The following is an 18190-nucleotide window of genomic DNA, read 5'->3' as shown; positions in this document are numbered from 1 at the left end:
CTACAATGTTGAACAACTGGTCCTATGAGTGTTGAGTATGGCTGGTGAGGGGGCTTATGTGTCCCGGTCGTGTCCTGTTGTGGTTTGTGGAAGTTGAAGGTCCACATAGCAGCAAGAGGATGAAAAGATCTGCTTTGTTACTCAGAACATACCGTGCAGAGCTGCTCATATGATAATCCAATTATAGTTGCCATTGCTCCATTAAATAAAAGTCATGCTTCATAGGTTATTTCCTAAAGGCACAATATGTGGTTGGCTTTCTTATGAATGGAAATATGTAGAGTTAACTGGATCGCCAAATTATTTAGGCAAGCTACTATCTCACATGACGGAGGCACGGTGGTTTAGTGTTTAGCTCAGAAGTATCACACCTACAGGTCCGTGGGTTCAAATCAGACTTTGTCTGTGTGCAGTTCTCATCTTCTCAGTTTGTTTGTGTGTCTTTTCTCCTGAAGCACAGAAAAATGGTGCATCGGAATCGCTCACACTGTATGACAGAATGTGGCAACGTAGCTTGAGGATTCTATCTGGGGTGACCTCCTACCTTAAACCCTGTGCATTCCTGGGATAGACTCCAAGCTCACTGGGTAAATATGTGGTCTTACTTGGATGATACACTGCATGCTCTGTGGCTGTGTTCCTGTGTTCCTACAGGCCTGATATGGCCACAGAGTGGAGCAGAAGTTCCTTATTGGAGATGCGTGCCTCAACCTGGGCACCCTTGTGTAGCTCTTGCCCACAGGATACAAGCCAAGGAGTCGCAGATAAAGCTGTAGAAGCCTTCACAGAAAGGTTCATCAGGCAGGTCCTACACCAAACCTTCTCAGCAGGCTCACCAGAAGTGGCCTTTTAGCGTCAGAATATGGCAGCGAATCATGATGGGCTGAAAAATGGTCAAATTATAATAATTTCAAACCTTATTGATAATAACCTACAATTACCAATATTATAATAATTAAAAGTGAATGCCATTTATTTTCCAGAGCTGTTATCTTCACTAATTGATGTCAGCGGGTTAAGTGGGTCTGCTGGTGCAGGTTATGAATAACAAATCTGCAATCCATTACATCACGGTGTTGTCTATTGAAAAGACTGTCCGTTTGACAAGAAAAGAATTGAATTGAAGCATTAGTTCACTAAGACTTTAAATCGAAATATATACTAATAAATTAAGTTGTCATTGAAACAGAGCCAAATCTGGTCATTGTTTGTAAAATAATTGTTGGAATATCATTTTTTTCAGGGAACGCTAGAAGCATTTTGGCTGCTTTTTGTCTGCTATCAGAGGCGTTTCAGTCCCCACGCTAATTTAGAACGCCACACAAATGTTAAGCGCCAAAACAGTGCAAAAGGGGATTGTTTACATGGAGTTGCTGGCCTGAAAGGTTCTATGAACAGACCAGGATCTTATGGTACCTGCCTCATTTCAAACCTATTTAATCTATGTGGTGTAAGGTAAAAATGGACACACTATATAGCTTGCATTACATGTCAATAGTATTTTCACTATTTATTTTAATTGTACAGTATTCATAATCCCATTTTTTCTTTAGAAAAGTTCCAGAGGTGTTCCAGTTGAAATTTCTGACTAAGAACACGGCATAATATGCAATACTGTGCAAATGTCTTACGCAGTCAAAGAAAATGTTTAAAGCTATTTATCTAGTCATGCCATGACCGAAACTCTTAAAATGATCTTCTCAGTTATTTCACCATGGCTCCATGTGTGTGGCACGGGCTTCCCCCCACAGCCCAAAGCTAAGGTTATTCGGAGTTCCCAATCGGTGTGTGTGCCCTGCAATGTTGTGGTATCCCATTCTGTATTGTTCCCTGCCCATAGGATGGATGAATCATTGTAACGATAATAGTACTAATTAGGGTAAGATGCAATGTAGGAATAGTAGCTTTGATTCCCGTTTGTATCCATCATGTGGAAATGTGGGCAGCGACCGACGCTACAGACGCCCTCTTAAGAACATAAGAACATTAGAACTATACAAACGAGAGGAGGCCATTCGGCCCATCGAGCTCGCTTGGGGAGAACTTAACTAATAGCTCAGAGTTGTTAAAATCTTATCTAGCTCTGATTTAAAGGAACCCAAGGATTCAGCTTGCACTATGTTATCAGAAAGACTATTCCATACTCTGACTACACGCTGTGTAAAGAAGTGCTTCCTTAAATCCAGTTTGAAATGTTCTCCCGCTAATTTCCACCTATGGCCACGAGTTCTTGTATTTGAACTAATGCTGAAGTAACTATTTGGTTGAACAGCATCCAAACCTGTTAGAATCTTATAGACCTGGATCATGTCCCCCCTCAGTCTCCTTTGCTAACCTTTCCTCGTATGACATTCCTCTAAGACCAGGAATCATTCTTGTGGCCCTACGCTGCACCTTTTCTAAGGCCGCAATGTCCTTTTTAAGATATGGTGACCAAACCTGCACACAATATTCTAGGTGAGGTCTCACCAAGGAATTGTATAATCTTAGCATTACCTCCCTTGACTTAAACTCCACACACCTGGAGATATACCCCAACATCCTATTGGCCTTTTTTATTGCTTCCCCGCACTGGCGACAATGAGACATGGAAGCATCAACATACACACCAAGGTCTTTCTCATAATCAGCTACCTTTATTTCATTAGGTCCCTTAAAATACCTGTACTTTATATTTCTGCTCACTACATGGAGTACCTTACATTTGTCTATGTTAAATTTCATCTGCCAGGTATCGGCCCAGTCACTAATTAAATCAAGATCCCGCTGTAGCTGCTGAGCTGCTAGTTCAGTATCTGCTACACCACCCACCTTGGTGTCATCTGCAAATTTCACCAGTTTACTGTATATATTGGTGTCTATATCATTTATGTAAATTAGGAACAATAGTGGTCCTAAAATTGAACCCTGCGGTACCCCACTATGAACGCAGGTCCACTGTGACATTGTGCCTCTTATAACTACTCGCTGCTTCCTATCTGTTAACCAGTTATCAATCCAGGTCGCTACAGTTCCTAAAATACCTGTCGCTTTGAGTTTAAGTAAGAGTCTCTTGTGGGGGACAACATCAAAAGCCTTTTGGAAATCTAAGTAGATGACATCATAGGCCTTCTTATCATCAACTTCCTGAGTAGCTTCCTCAAAAAACTCCCTCCAACTCTTCAGAGAGTGGAGGGAGCTGAGGTCTCCCTCTGGTGGGGACTTTATTCCATAGCTGTAATCAATGTCAGCAAAGATGACATGAGTGCAGGGAAGTAGGTCAACCTTTTCTGGGGTGAAGCGGGAGGTACCAAAGCGATGCTATGCCACGTTACTCACTTAGCAATCCATGCTGAGCCTACTGGGCACACAAGGCTGCAGGTGGGCACCTGCCCCGCTTGGCACTGGGGAGTAATCAAGGCGGTATTGAAAGAATTGCAAGATCTTTCGCAAAATGTTTCCCTCTAGCAAATGCAATTTGGCTGGAAGGCCATTTGATATTGCTGCTTAAGAAATACTCATGGTAACAGAAAGTCTATTTTTTGGAAAAAATAACCCTGAAATTCCATCAAAAAACAGAATGCTTGTTATACATATTTTACTCAATCAATATACTGTCGTTTAACAGGTCAGCATTAAGTTATATTTAAAGCAAAATCTGATGCTTATTTTGCTTTAAAATGAATATAAAATTATGTAACTGCAGTTATGTTACATGAAGAGGAAGAGTTTTCTATAAGTGAAGCTGCGTGGGATGGCAGCGTCTGAATGTGTTACCCGCTATCTGGTTCCATGATGTATGCGAGCTTTAAGGAACGTTTTAATTGGCTGAATCTGCTAGGGATAGTTTAATCACAATGTTAGCCTATGTTTTTCGCAAAGTCTGCCAAGTAAGATTTGTTGCCTACAAGGTGTAATGAAAATGCTTGTTTATGGGCTTCTGTGATAAAGGGACAATAGGGACATCTGTCTTCCTCATTTTCACGTCTTTATATATTAACCCCAATCCAAAGCCCCCCTTCATGTCAGTCCCAAACGGCTGTTCTGCACGGTGCTTGTAGCTTTCATTTTTTTTCCCTTTCCAGCCAAGCTGGCACTTTTACAGAGACATTTATTCAGAAGACTTTTCGTTACCCTTTAATGTATCTGGATCAGATTCTTTCCTCTTGAGTGTTACTTTAAAAAAAATGCTGTTGCTTTTCAATTTAATTTTGCTTCCACTCAGGTAAAACGCGTCTGTGTTCAAGACATACTAAATGTTTTTTAAGGATTTCCCAAGTCTCACTGTCATAAATCAAAGCTATATATAAAGAATGAAAATTGGCCCAGTCACTTGAAAGCAATCTGGCAATTCGGTACCTTTTCGCATGGAACTTTAACATTTCATTATTGGGTGGGTTTTAAATAAGATTACCCGTGGGGTGTTCTTCTGTTAAATAAACAGAATTCCTCCAAATCTGTAAGTCTTGATGGTTGGATTTATTTTTAGTTCTGGTATCATTCCTGGGGTAGCCCAGAAAAGGATGAGGGTCAGCCTTCAGAATTGCATAAAATAGTGTCTTCCTGTTCAAGTGCACAATTCATAAAAAAGTAATATAAATAATTAAGAATCACTGAAATTGGTAGATAAAAGACCACAGAGAGGAATATGAAATAGCAGACAATCACTCAAATGTAAGTAGGAAGGCTGCAGATTCCCAAATAACCAGCTAATCAACAGACCAAACGTGCATGACACGAAATTGAACAACTGTATATCAGTTTTGCATTTGTAAACACAGTCGTCTGAAAAAAAGCCTATTTAGCATTTTTAGGCAAGGGTGGTGTTGTTGAATAAGGAGCCAGATTCTTCCAACTGTTTGCCATACAAATCAGTATCCCTGGACTCACTGAAACCACGTCCAGCGTCAGGGTCAGCGTTAGCCTACATGGGTGTGTCTCAGTGAGGCCTCTTCACAAGTGGGTGTCACAACCCATCCTGTCTATTTCCTGGTACGAACAGCAGGGGTCGCTGCTGGTCCTTCGGAATCCTGCTGTTTTCTTCCCAGCTGTGTCCTGTTCGTTATACCTGAATCTAATCAGTCTCTCATTGTACTTTTATATACTTGCTTCCCAGTCCTGTGCTCCCCAGTCTGGTCATTAACGTCAGTCCTCCTGTTGCCTGTGCCCATCCCAGAGTTAGACTTCCCGTTTTGACCCCTCGCAGTCCTTGTTTGTTTCCCTGCTCCTGTTTTGACAACAAAGCCCCTTTTGTTCTTCTGATGCCTGTCCTAGAGTCCTCCGTCCCTCACGATGTGGCAGTGGGAAACTCGGCAAAGCGAGTGCGTGTCTGGTAATTCAGCACATGAAAGGCAAACTCCGATGGCACAATAGCTTAAAACACAGCCAAGTGGATTCAAAGGCTTGTTGTATAAGCCAAAAATGTAATAACTGGCAATAACAAACTAATTTTTCCATTCTTAATGCAATAAAATTTGATAATGTAATAACTGGCCAATAATGTAATACCTTTTCTGAACCAATAATGCAATAATATTTTCCCAATAATGTAATACGTCATTACATTATCAACATTTATTGAATTAAAAATGGAGAAATTTATTATGTTATTGAATTATTGGTAGTTATTACATTATCGGCTGCTAAACTTGTTGTGGACCGGACAGCCATTTAAAAATGCCATCTGGTTTCATTTGGGGATGGAAAGAACTGGCAAAACTTCCTGTATTAACAAAATCGATCAAACAAAAACCTTATGGTTAAGCCCTCAGCACCACTCAGCAGAAGTGAGCATACAGCTTTCTGTCCACTAGGGCAACAACAGCCATCTTAGGAAAATAAAAGTGGGGAACGATCTGGAGTGGAGGGGGGGACGACCAAAATAAAAAATAACCACAAATAATGTTACCGAGTTGAGAACAATTTAAGGTGAGAATTTTAGTTAGTAATTTAAGGTGAGAATTTTAGTTAGTTATTTTTAGTGGATTCTTCATAATAAGGTAATTATTCATGATTACATGGAGCTGAAGAATTGGACTGTCCAACCAAAAGCTGGATATCTGTCCACCCTAGTTGTAACCAGGATTTCTGGAGCTTTTTACCTTTCCTCCTGCAGATAAGCTAGCGACAGGGTAAACGGGAGAAAGGAGACTTGTTTAAAATATTGTAACACTTAAACTAAATAACCCCATTGCATTGTGCACGTTACCGGTTCCTGTGCTTTGAGGTGACGTGTACTCAGTCATTCATGTCAGTCATGCTTCCTTACAACAATTAATAATCTTTTCCAAATGTACCTCTCTCCTACAGGAGGTATTTAGTGACTGCAGTTTACACAGATAAAAGACAAGGCAGTCGACTTAAGCACAGGACTTTTCATGCTCCAAGCCAGTCTGTCTCTCCCTTCCTGGCCTAAGTGTCAGGGATGTGCATACATTGCATACAGTGATGTGCCTTTGAATGTTCCTACATATACTACAAACAACTAAAAAATCCTGACCGTGCAATTATCTAATCTTAAAAGTTACAGTGCAAAAAAAAAAAATGTTAATGACTGTCTGCTTTGTCCACATGGGACTGCATGGCCTTTTCAAGATTCATTGTTTCCTGCTACGAGGATGAGGTAACCATGGCGATGGAATACGTCTGTTTCTCTTTCCAATGTAAGCTTGATCAATTTCCCATAAATAAAAAAAAACCTTGTGTTTTATTAAGGCTAATTCTATTAGCCGTAGTGATAACAATTTACTGATTACAGGGGTTTAACCGCAGATATTAATAGAGTAATATTATAAACGCAATTATTTAAAAGTACATCTGCAGTTATGTATTAAATATTCTTTGATTAATATTGTGTTCCAAAACAGGTAAGAATTTCCATTTCAATTTGAAAACCACAGTAACATTACTATCATAAGCTTTTCTGACACTGAATTGTATTATTATAAGATCAGGGCCCAACAAAAGGTTTCACTTAAATGAAATCAAAGGTAAGAGTAAAAAGGTCACAGCACTGCTGGGGTGTTATTAAGATGGTTCACATATTAACTGGTAATTTCTGCTTGAATATTCATCTCTCACATTCTCCTTTGCACATTGACGGGCTACACAGTGGCTCATTGTACCATGTTTCCATGGTAACAGCTTTGTCAACATCCTTGTGCATCCCATTCCTCCAAGGGTAAGAGTCTCAGAGGGAGCCGCCTCACCTTGGATGTTGGCCAGATACAGACTGATCCCCAGCATCTCGTAGCTGGAGCTCATCTGCACGGGAAGAATGAATGATTACAGGGTGATTATACCACTCCAGGTTCAGCAGGGGACTCCTTGATAGTCAATGGCGAATGAAAAATGCACTGATGAAGTTGGTCTGGATTCCAACATGGCCTTCTACTATTTACCCCTTAATCTATTACTGGATCCCCCCTATTTGTGTATGTGATGTTTGTATATGTATGGTCAGGTTGATGGCCAGTTTTTTCGCTGGTACTTGTGACCAGTGACATGGTGTTTTGCAACAGCAATAAAGGGTTTCATCAATCAATCAATCAATCAATCCAGTTCATCGATAGCAGAGAGAATATTATTCCAGCAATGAACCTATAAATAGGTTCTACACTCTACAAAGATTCCTGAATTTATTTGAGAACTAAAACACTTAAATTAATACATGTCAATGTATTTATATACAGGTTCTATAAACACCCCATATAGAAAATTCCACTTTTTAAAGCATCACTTTAGACAGCCAAATCCAATGCAACTCCTGAAATGACTGTATAAATATGGAGAAGGATTTGAACAAAGCCAGGAGAGGAGATTATTCTGTAGCTGGTTCTTAATCACCAAGAGTATAAACCAGTTCTGTAATCCTAACACCTGCCTTGTTGTCCTGCAAATTTCCCCTTTACTGAAGTCAAATCTGTCATCTTTTCTATTCAGTGAGCTCCCCTAGTTGTTAAGCCCTAGAAGCTAAATAAACTCTTTTGTTCCATTGTCCCATCACGGTGCCTAATGGATCTGTTCAACATTGCTGCAAGACTAACAGACAATAAATGATAAAAAATATATAGTGGAGAATTTAATTGCCAAAGATGGGGAAAGGTTGGATGGCCCACCTTAGTCAGCGCCTTGATGCCCATGAGGTCTACAAAGCAGACTCCTGCCAGGTCCAGAACCAGGGTGTGGAAAGGTAAGGGCCAGGGCTCCATGGTAACGGGCAGATCGCCGGGGGGGGTCCGGGGTCGGGTCTGGGTCACTTTCGTCCATGATGTTGCAGCTGAAGTTGACATATGCTGTGGGCATTTCAGTCTTGGAGCTGCTGGTAGAGCTGGAGTCAAAGTCGCTCTGTAGAACCATCTGTGATATGGTCTAAATGTGGGCGATGTGGGATGGGATGGCATGAGGTGGAGAATCAAACAAACACAGAGTCACTGTGTTATATTATAGTCTCAGATCAGCTAGGCTACAAATTAAATAACTTTGCCTTATCAAAAAATATCACAGAAAAAAAGACATTTATATAGCATACTTTGAAAACTGTGCCCATAGCTTCCGTGACCATGAATAGGACAAGTGGTTACAGAAAATGTGAAAACAGATCTTAATTTTACTGTACCTTGATTAGCTGTTTATCCATGTGCATATATCTGCCTGTCCCTGCCCTATTCCCCTGCACTGCGTGCCGTATTCATGGTTTATTTGACTGTGTGTCAGGGTCAGCCCTTGTTGTCCCACTCAATGTCCCTTCCCCGTTTGGCCAGCGGGCTTCCCCGTCCCTCGTATTGTCAGTCTTTGTGTTTTCCTTTTGGCCACATGGCTCAACTTGTTGAGCATGCAGTTGCCTATGAACCCCACTGTCTTGTGTTTCAATCCTGCCTCCTCTGTTTTTGTATTTTGTTCCCTAGTGTTTCATTTGTATGAGTTTTCTTGTTCCTGTCTTGTGATTTGGTTTCATATTTTGTGCCCATGCTTGTGTTTTTACCTATTTGTTATTCCCTTAGTGTAGATTCTGTTTCTTAGAGTTCCGAGTTAAATTATTAGCTTCACCTGTTGCCTGCCCTTGTGTGTTTACCTGATTGCTCGTTGTCCTGCACCCTCCGATTGGTTGTCTGTCTCACTCCTGTTGTGTAGTTACCCAGTTTAGTTTTTGCATTTAAGTTCTTGATCCTGTTCTGTCTTCCTGGAATCATTGATGATTGCTTGTTGTTTGATGTATGTTCTGCCTACCTGTCCTGACCCATTTTGTAACTAGTCTTTGTTTATTCCCTGTTTACTTTTGACCCCTTTGTCCTTTATCTTGTAGTGTTCGCAATGTTTTCATTAATAAACCCCTTCTGTCCCGTGAGCCGCAAGTGGGTCGTCCACATTTCTGTTCCGACCTGCACTATGCTTCGTCCACGCTCCAAACCCGTCCGGATCCTTGACACTGTGCTTTTGCCTTCCTCATGTACCTTAGTTAGACCCAGTGTTATTTACCTGCCTTGGTTTAGACCCCTCACTCTCCTTGTCCTGTTTTTTTTTTTTGGAGTTTGATCACTATTAAAGTTCATTTAAACCTCTGCCACAAAATAGGTTGTTTTTACCATGCCTCAACATTACAAGGTAAATTTGTCTATTTATGTATCGATTTAGGTCATGAATGATATGGGGGGTAATGTAGTTCGTAGCACTGTTACTTCATACCTCTGCTGCAACCAAGGTTCGAGTCTGCCCCAGTATGTCTATTTTTGTGTTCTCCCTGTATCGTCGTGTGGTTTCCACTGGGTTTTCTGGTCCCCAAGAGATGGAGACATGTAGAGGTCTCCCATCAGCACTCCTACATGGAGGAGCCTGTAGTCAACATCATCTAAAAATAACATTACATTTCAAAGAGACTGACAAAGGACCCAAGAACTGTCAGGTCACAACAAATGCTTACATTCATTCACATACAAAGCACTGGATTTAGCATAAATCAGACTTAAATTTTATTCACTTGCAGTGGATTAGTCTGTTGTCATACCTGTATTATCCTTTCTTTAATCCTTTCTTTAACTGAATTCGGAAAAAAAAAATAAAGATTTCATAGGACCCTACACAACACCGCTGTCAATAGCATGACTGAGTCAGTTGCTGTGAATTAGGTAGGTACAGTACATTGCCCCCACACTATTGACTGTATATAATTACCGACATCAAAGTAGATTCTATGCCTACAAATCGGCTACCTATCTCCTGGTACTGCAAGTCTGTAACCAAAAGCCCGGCCTCGATTTTTTTCCTCTTTGGATCTATACTGATCTCATACTGTATTTGGTCTCTCTGGAATCCAACTGATGGAAATCCATCACGGAGAGCTTACATCCCTGCATTTTATTTTGTTTCTTTATTTCATTCTTCCTTAATAATTTGCTTTTGCTTTTGAATACACAAAAAATGAGAGTTAAAAACACAGCTTTTTAAAATTATTTTTTCAAACTCCAATGCGCTGTTGGGTCCGGTGCTGTTGGTGGTGTTCCTCAGATCCCATCCTTGGCCCCTGCGGGAATGCTACTGCAACTTCTGCAGGTTGTTCCTGGAGCTTTGCAGTATGAACAGTAGGATAGCCAGTCCTACTAGGACAGAACCGGCAACACTTATCAGGAAGCCATTTAGCAGGGGCAGGACGCCGTCCAGGGGGTGTCGGTCATAGGGTGGGGGCTGCATGTGCTCAGTTGCAGGCCTCAGGATGCTCTGGGTCAGGTCCCTCCCTGAAAGCCAGCCAAAAAACACCAGTGAGAACCAGCATGGAATGCGAGTCCCCGTTCTCACACTCCACTGCAATACCAGTGACTTTGACATCACCTTTACCTTAAACAGGTAGGGTGAGAAATGCACACTTTCAGACAGCAGATGGAATATTTCTAACTATTTTTATTGCACTGGTGTTGCTTTTGAGAATGACTCACCAGTGTGAAGTCATTAAGCACCAAGTGTACGATGATTATCCATGTAATGAGTGGTCCAAGTCGATAGTGCACAAACAAACTGGTGTAATTCATTGGTCAGATACATATGTTTAGCTGTCAGTGTTTTACAATGTTGCCATATCTGCATGCAAAACACCCTATGCTGTAAGTTAGACCTTAGAAGTACCTTCTCTGATTGCCTCAAATTCTGCCTGTGGGTGTTGATCTATTTCCAGAAGTGTGGACTTTATACCTTTCACATATTCATGGTATCCATCCACATACCGATGAAGATTTAATATCTTGTCTTGATTGATGTTCTTCCCCATCTCTAAAGAAGCCACAGCATAGATGTCACCAAGCACATAGACTAGACCACACTCAGAACAACTGTTCTTTTTCATTTTGGGTGTTGGGTCAAAAAATCCTCATACTTCTCTAATCCCTATATTAAGCATGTTATTGTTTGCACTGGTGTTGCTGGAACTGTGCTGTACACAAACATACACACACACTCACGCTTCTGACCTTTGGCGATGTCAGTCCGGCCAATCTGCTGTAGAGCTCGGTACAACCGGTCAAAATATATCTGCTTCCCATTTTTCACCAGCCACCTCATCAGGACTACATTGCATGGCGTTTTGTAATCTGATGCAGACACAAAGACACAACAGGGGTCCCAAATGAGACTAGGCACAGAAGACAAGGGTCACTGGATTTCCAGTGTCTGGTGAGGTTAATATACATGACTGAGAATAAACTCTTTCTACTACTAAGCAACAACTATACCTACAAATATACAGCAATATCAAGATCCTTCTCGAATGTAATGTATGATAATAAACATTATATAAAATTCGTATTCAAGAGTCTTTAAAATCCATCTACTACCTGATTATTATAGCCTTGAGGTCTCTCTCAAATAACACTCCTTATTATTTTATAAATGGTATGCCTTTATGAAATTCTTCGATGACTATGATCAAAGCCATGTTGTTATAGCTACCATCAGGTCTGTGACACCTGTTGCTTATCTTGGTTCTGCCCAAATCCGGAAACAAATGTGACTGCATGTATGGGCAGCGTGCTCCACGGATAATGTCTGGCTGAGCCAACATGCTAAATAAACATGAACTGGCTCCTAGGAGAGACAGAAGCTGCCACACAGCTGTGAAACTTTCTTAAGCTCCATTCATAATCAGAGTTAGGTCATTCAGGTCCAGAGAGTAAAAGTCCAGACCGGGATTTTGTTTCAACCAACCAGTTGAGCATACAGAGTCACAGTCACAGTCACAGAGCATTCAACTGGTTGGTTGAAACAAAATCCCGGTCTGGACTTTTACTCTTTGGATCTGAATTACCCAACTGGGTTTATAATCTTGCAGTGCTGGGATAGGTCTCTCTCTAGGTCAAATCTACCAGGTTTCCTGCTGTGTGCCACAGGCAAGGGCCGACATACCTGATTCCCAGGGATGGGGGAGCTCCTGCGGGGAGAGGCGCTTCATCTGCAGGAAGATGTCGGGCTCTGGACGGGAGAGCACAGAGAGAAGGTCCTTGCACTCTCTGGTGGTGAGAATGTTTGCCAAACGCCACAGCTGATGTTTGTCCAGGTCCGTGGCCACTGATGGAGCAGAATGGACATTAATTTGAGGACAATGAGGGCTGCTGTCTGCATTCCACGGCCATGTGTTAGTTCCAAAACAACAAATGCATTTCTACAGTCTCTTGGTCACCAGCACCCTTTTTCTCTACAACTTATCTGCTGTTTAGCATCACTGTTCATCCAACGTTTCATATCTGTGCTAAACATTATATAACTATAATTAACATGATAATGAAACAACCTAGCAAAACTTTTAATAGATTCAAGATTGGCAAATGCAATCATCACATGTTGTATACAGAGAGAAATAAAAGCATTTAGAACAAAGATTTGCACAGTAATTATTAGTAAACTGTCTAAAGAGACTGAAGATTATAGTGAATGATGGTGAGTAAGGTACAGGAAACTAGATATCAAAGACAAGAATCACTAGATTGGGTTGATTAAATCAGTTTTCTGCACTGTATTTTAATTTTACCTTAAACTTTAGCTTGGCATCAAAATAACTGAGCAGCCAAATCCACATTCGAGCTGAAATGATTTATTTCAAGATGTGAGCGGGTTGCCAACTTTTGTCAGTTGGCTGGCGTGCGATTTTCAATTCGAGATAAGCATCTGTGTAATAGTTGTGAACAGTGTTGCCAACTTAGCGACTTTGTCGCTAGATTTAGCGACTTTTCAGACCCCCGGCCTTGACGACTTTTTTTCAAAAAAGCGCCTAGCGACAAATCTAGCGACTTTTGGACAAACCTGAGCAACTTTCCAAATGTCGCCAGTACTGTCCTGTAAGCGCGAGGTCTTGCTTTCCCGGTACAGCTACTCATCTCCCTGTGTCTGCTCCGATCAGTGAGCGCTAGCTCCGGCTGAAAGGAGCAGCATATTCCCGTGACCGCACGGCAGCTGACATAGATGTGAATGAGCTGCGCATGTGCAAGCGGTGTTGCCACGGACCAATCACTTACCTGCTTCTCCTTTGCTTGAAATAAAACTATTTAATTTGACCGTTTCTTCTTATTTTTTCTTATTTATTTATTTTTTCTTCTGATGCACTTATATTACTCACTGTTACAGAGCTTAAGTTCATTCCAGTTTCTGAACTCGTCTGAGATCGTTTACTGATACACAACGATAAACTTCATTAAACTTATTAAACTCATATACACATAAAAAACATATATACGTATAATATAAATGTTGTCTGACAGAAAATATGTAACGTAATTGATAATTATATTGGTCACGTGAGGAAGGATTAGGGAAAACACGCAGAATGCAAATACGACGTAATTACGTAATTAATATGTAAATATACGCATGACGTCATCTAGCGACATTTGGCGACTTTTCGAGCAGACTTTAGCTACTTTCCATTGAAAATAGTTGGCAACACTGGTTGTGAACCCTGCGAAACTGGATCGAGACAGACCGAGAGATAAGGGGGTACTCCAGATTTTTTTCCATATATCAAAATATGTACTGTATACATATAAAACTGATCCAAAAAACTATACGATGAAAGATCAACTGCTTCCAAAGGGGGTCAAGACTGACCAAGTCTGAGAACCACTGCACTAGAAATAATATTTACAGAATAAATGACTGCAGTAATACACAGCGGTGTATAACGGCAATCACACCTAAAGTGAGATGTCAATACAACCAGAGAACCAACGATGTTATACAGTGTGTATAATATCTTTGGTTCTCTAGTATAATGGGTGCTTTAGGAATCGCTAATTCGTCTGCTCTTACCGGTGTCTCCACCAAGACCATGGTTGATCACGAGAAAGAAAAGCAGGATGACTTCCATAATTCACATGGTAATGACTATGCTTCTGCCGTGCGCGCACGATTTAAATGATAATCCTCTTTTTCGATTTTAGAACTAGGAACGGTCGTCCAATTACGGTGGCCGAGAAAGCCCAAATGCAATTCAAAATAAAAATGAGAAAGCTCAATGAAATTTCATAAAAATGGCAACACATGCGAACCACATTTTACAAACGCGCTGCTATGGAGTTAATTTTGTGTCAAAAGTATTATTCAAAATTTTGAAAACCGTGAGCAAATCATTAAGTATCAGAATGAAAATATGTTTTCCAAATATCAAAAAAGTCGAATAAAATCATTTTTTCCTCATCCTGCCATCTCCCTGCTGCCTGCACACTGTCCTGATCCTGCCATCTTCCTGCTGCCTGCACACTGTCCTCATCCTGCCATCTCCCTGCTGCCTGCACACTGTCCTCATCCTGCCATCTCCCTGCTGCCTGCACACTGTCCTGATCCTGCCATCTCCCTGCTGCCTGCACACTGTCCTGATCCTGCCATCTCCTTGCTGCCTGCTCACTGTCCTGATCCTGCCATCTCCTTGCTGCCTGCACACTGTCCTGATCCTGCCATCTCCCTGCTGCCTGCACACTGTCCTCATCCTGCCATCTCCCTGCTGCCTGTACACTGTCCTGATCCTGCCATCTCCTTGCTGCCTGCACACTGTCCTGATCCTGCCATCTCCCTGCTGCCTGTACACTGTCCTGATCCTGCCATCTTCCTGCTTCCTGCTCACTGTCCTCATCCTGCCATCTTCCTGCTGCCTGCACACTGTCCTGATCCTGCCATCTTCCTGCTTCCTGCTCACTGTCCTCATCCTGCCATCTTCCTGCTGCCTGCACACTGTCCTGATCCTGCCATCTCCTTGCTGCCTGCACACTGTCCTGATCCTGCCATCTCCCTGCTGCCTGTACACTGTCCTCATCCTGCCATCTCCCTGCTGCCTGCACACTGTCCTGATCCTGCCATCTCCCTGCTGCCTGCACACTGTCCTGATCCTGCCATCTTCCTGCTGCCTGCTCACTGTCCTGATCCGCCATCTCCCTGCTGCCTGCACACTGTCCTGATCCTGCCATCTTCCTGCTGCCTGCTCACTGTCCTGATCCTGCCATCTCCTTGCTGCCTGCACACTGTCCTGATCCTGCCATCTCCTTGCTGCCTGCACACTGTCCTGATCCTGCCATCTCCCTGCTGCCTGTACACTGTCCTCATCCTGCCATCTCCCTGCTGCCTGCACACTGTCCTGATCCTGCCATCTCCTTGCTACCTGCACACTGTCCTCATCCTGCCATCTCCCTGCTGCCTGCACACTGTCCTGATCCTGCCATCTCCCTGCTGCCTGTACACTGTCCTCATCCTGCCATCTCCCTGCTGCCTGCACACTGTCCTGATCCTGCCATCTCCCTGCTACCTGCACACTGTCCTCATCCTGCCATCTCCCTGCTGCCTGCACACTGTCCTGATCCTGCCATCTCCCTGCTGCCTGCACACTGTCCTGATCCTGCCATCTTCCTGCTGTCTGCACACTGTCCTGATCCTGCCATCTCCCTGCTGTCTGCACACTGTCCTGATCCTGCCATCTTCCTGCTGCCTGTACACTGTCCTGATCCTGCCATCTCCCTGCTGCCTGCACACTGTCCTGATCCTGCCATCTCCCTGCTGCCTGTACACTGTCCTGATCCTGCCATCTCCCTGCTGCCTTCTCACTGTCCTCATCCTGCCATCTCCCTGCTGCCTGCACACTGTCCTGATCCTGCCATCTTCCTGCTGCCTGCACACTGTCCTGATCCTGCCATCTCCCTGCTGCCTGTACACTGTCCTGATCCTGCCATCTTCCTGCTGCCTGCACACTGTCCTGATCCTGCCATCTCCCTGCTGCCTGTACACTGTCCTGATCCTGCCATCTCCTTGCTGCCTGCACACTGTCCTGATCCTGCCATCTCCCTGCTGCCTGTACACTGTCCTCATCCTGCCATCTCCCTGCTGCCTGTACACTGTCCTCATCCTGCCATCTTCCTGCTGCCTGCACACTGTCCTGATCCTGCCATCTTCCTGCTGTCTGCACACTGTCCTGATCCTGCCATCTCCCTGCTGTCTGCACACTGTCCTGATCCTGCCATCTCCCTGCTGCCTGCACACTGTCCTGATCCTGCCATCTTCCTGCTGTCTGCACACTGTCCTGATCCTGCCATCTTCCTGCTGCCTGCACACTGTCCTGATCCTGCCATCTCCCTGCTGCCTTCTCACTGTCCTCATCCTGCCATCTCCCTGCTGCCTGCACACTGTCCTCATCCTGCCATCTCCCTGCTGCCTGCACACTGTCTTCATCCTGCCATCTCCTTGCTGCCTGCACACTGTCCTGATCCTGCCATCTCCCTGCTGCCTGCACACTGTCCTCATCCTGCCATCTCCCTGCTGCCTGCACACTGTCCTCATCCTGCCATCTCCCTGCTGCCTGCACACTGTCCTGATCCTGCCATCTCCCTGCTGCCTGCACACTGTCCTCATCCTGCCATCTTCCTGCTGCCTGCACACTGTCCTGATCCTGCCATCTCCCTGCTGCCTGCACACTGTCCTGATCCTGCCATCTTCCTGCTGCCTGCACACTGTCCTGATCCTGCCATCTCCCTGCTGCCAGCACACTGTCCTGATCCTGCCATCTCCCTGCTGCCTGCACACTGTCCTGATCCTGCCATCTTCCTGCTGCCTGCACACTGTCCTGATCCTGCCATCTTCCTGCTGCCTGCACACTGTCTTCATCCTGCCATCTCCTTGCTGCCTGCACACTGTCCTGATCCTGCCATCTCCCTGCTGCCTGCACACTGTCCTGATCCTGCCATCTCCCTGCTGCCTGTACACTGTCCTGATCCTGCCATCTCCCTGCTGCCTTCTCACTGTCCTCATCCTGCCATCTCCCTGCTGCCTGCACACTGTCCTGATCCTGCCATCTCCCTGCTGCCTGCACACTGTCCTGATCCTGCCATCTTCCTGCTGTCTGCACACTGTCCTGATCCTGCCATCTTCCTGCTGCCTGCACACTGTCCTGATCCTGCCATCTCCCTGCTGCCTTCTCACTGTCCTCATCCTGCCATCTCCCTGCTGCCTGCACACTGTCCTGATCCTGCCATCTTCCTGCTGTCTGCACACTGTCCTGATCCTGCCATCTCCCTGCTGCCTGCACACTGTCCTGATCCTGCCATCTCCCTGCTGCCTGCACACTGTCCTGATCCTGCCATCTCCTTGCTGCCTGCACACTGTCCTGATCCTGCCATCTCCCTGCTGCCTGCACACTGTCCTGATCCTGCCATCTTCCTGCTGCCTGCACACTGTCCTGATCCTGCCATCTTCCTGCTGCCTGCACACTGTCCTGATCCTGCCATCTCCCTGCTGCCTGTACACTGTCCTGATCCTGCCATCTCCCTGCTGCCTTCTCACTGTCCTCATCCTGCCATCTCCCTGCTGCCTGCACACTGTCCTGATCCTGCCATCTTCCTGCTGTCTGCACACTGTCCTGATCCTGCCATCTCCCTGCTGCCTGCACACTGTCCTGATCCTGCCATCTCCCTGCTGCCTGCACACTGTCCTCATCCTGCCATCTCCCTGCTGCCTGCTCACTGTCCTCATCCTGCCATCTCCCTGCTGCCTGCACACTGTCCTCATCCTGCCATCTCCCTGCTGCCTGCACACTGTCCTCATCCTGCCATCTTCCTGCTGCCTGCACACTGTCCTCATCCTGCCATCTCCCTGCTGCCTGCACACTGTCCTCATCCTGCCATCTTCCTGCTGCCTGCACACTGTCCTCATCCTGCCATCTCCCTGCTGCCTGCACACTGTCCTCATCCTGCCATCTTCC

General features: G+C 44.4%; 1 protein-coding gene across 4 annotated transcripts; it reads right to left on the bottom strand.

The window, feature by feature from the left end:
• Window positions 1–9923: 9923 nt before the first annotated feature.
• Window positions 9924–14415, bottom strand: tmdd1 (transmembrane and death domain 1). 4 transcript variants are annotated; one of them, XM_072713584.1, is made up of 5 exons: window positions 14263–14415; window positions 12367–12528; window positions 11436–11555; window positions 11095–11238; window positions 9924–10709 (listed from the first exon to the last, which is right to left on the bottom strand). In XM_072713584.1, the coding sequence occupies exons 1-5, from the start codon at window positions 14318–14320 to the stop codon at window positions 10510–10512; spliced, it is 684 nt and encodes a 227-aa protein (XP_072569685.1). In that variant the 5' UTR covers window positions 14321–14415; the 3' UTR covers window positions 9924–10509. The 4 variants fall into 4 exon arrangements, with proteins under 4 accessions (XP_072569685.1, XP_072569686.1, XP_072569687.1 ...); XM_072713585.1 differs by having other exon boundaries at window positions 11161–11238; XM_072713586.1 differs by lacking the exon at window positions 14263–14415 and adding an exon at window positions 12989–13138.
• Between the last annotated feature and the right edge of the window lie 3775 nt (window positions 14416–18190).

The sequence above is a fragment of the Paramormyrops kingsleyae genome, chromosome 6 (genome assembly GCF_048594095.1).
Source record: "Paramormyrops kingsleyae isolate MSU_618 chromosome 6, PKINGS_0.4, whole genome shotgun sequence".
In the NCBI taxonomy this organism is placed as follows: Eukaryota; Metazoa; Chordata; class Actinopteri; order Osteoglossiformes; family Mormyridae; genus Paramormyrops; species Paramormyrops kingsleyae.
The sequence above is the reverse complement of the archived record's forward strand: the minus strand, read 5'-3'. Positions and strand labels throughout refer to the sequence as shown.

Bases quoted from the DNA above. Each gene is read 5' to 3' on its own strand.
- tmdd1 (XM_072713584.1), bottom strand. From the start codon at position 14,320: ATGGAAGTCATCCTGCTTTTCTTTCTCGTGATCAACCATGGTCTTGGT. The intron at 12,529-14,262 runs GTAAGAGCAGAC...CTGCTCCATCAG, and splicing joins TGGTCTTGGTGGAGACACCG to TGGCCACGGACCTGGACAAA. The intron at 11,556-12,366 runs GTATGTCGGCCC...TGTCTGCATCAG, and splicing joins CCCCCATCCCTGGGAATCAG to ATTACAAAACGCCATGCAAT.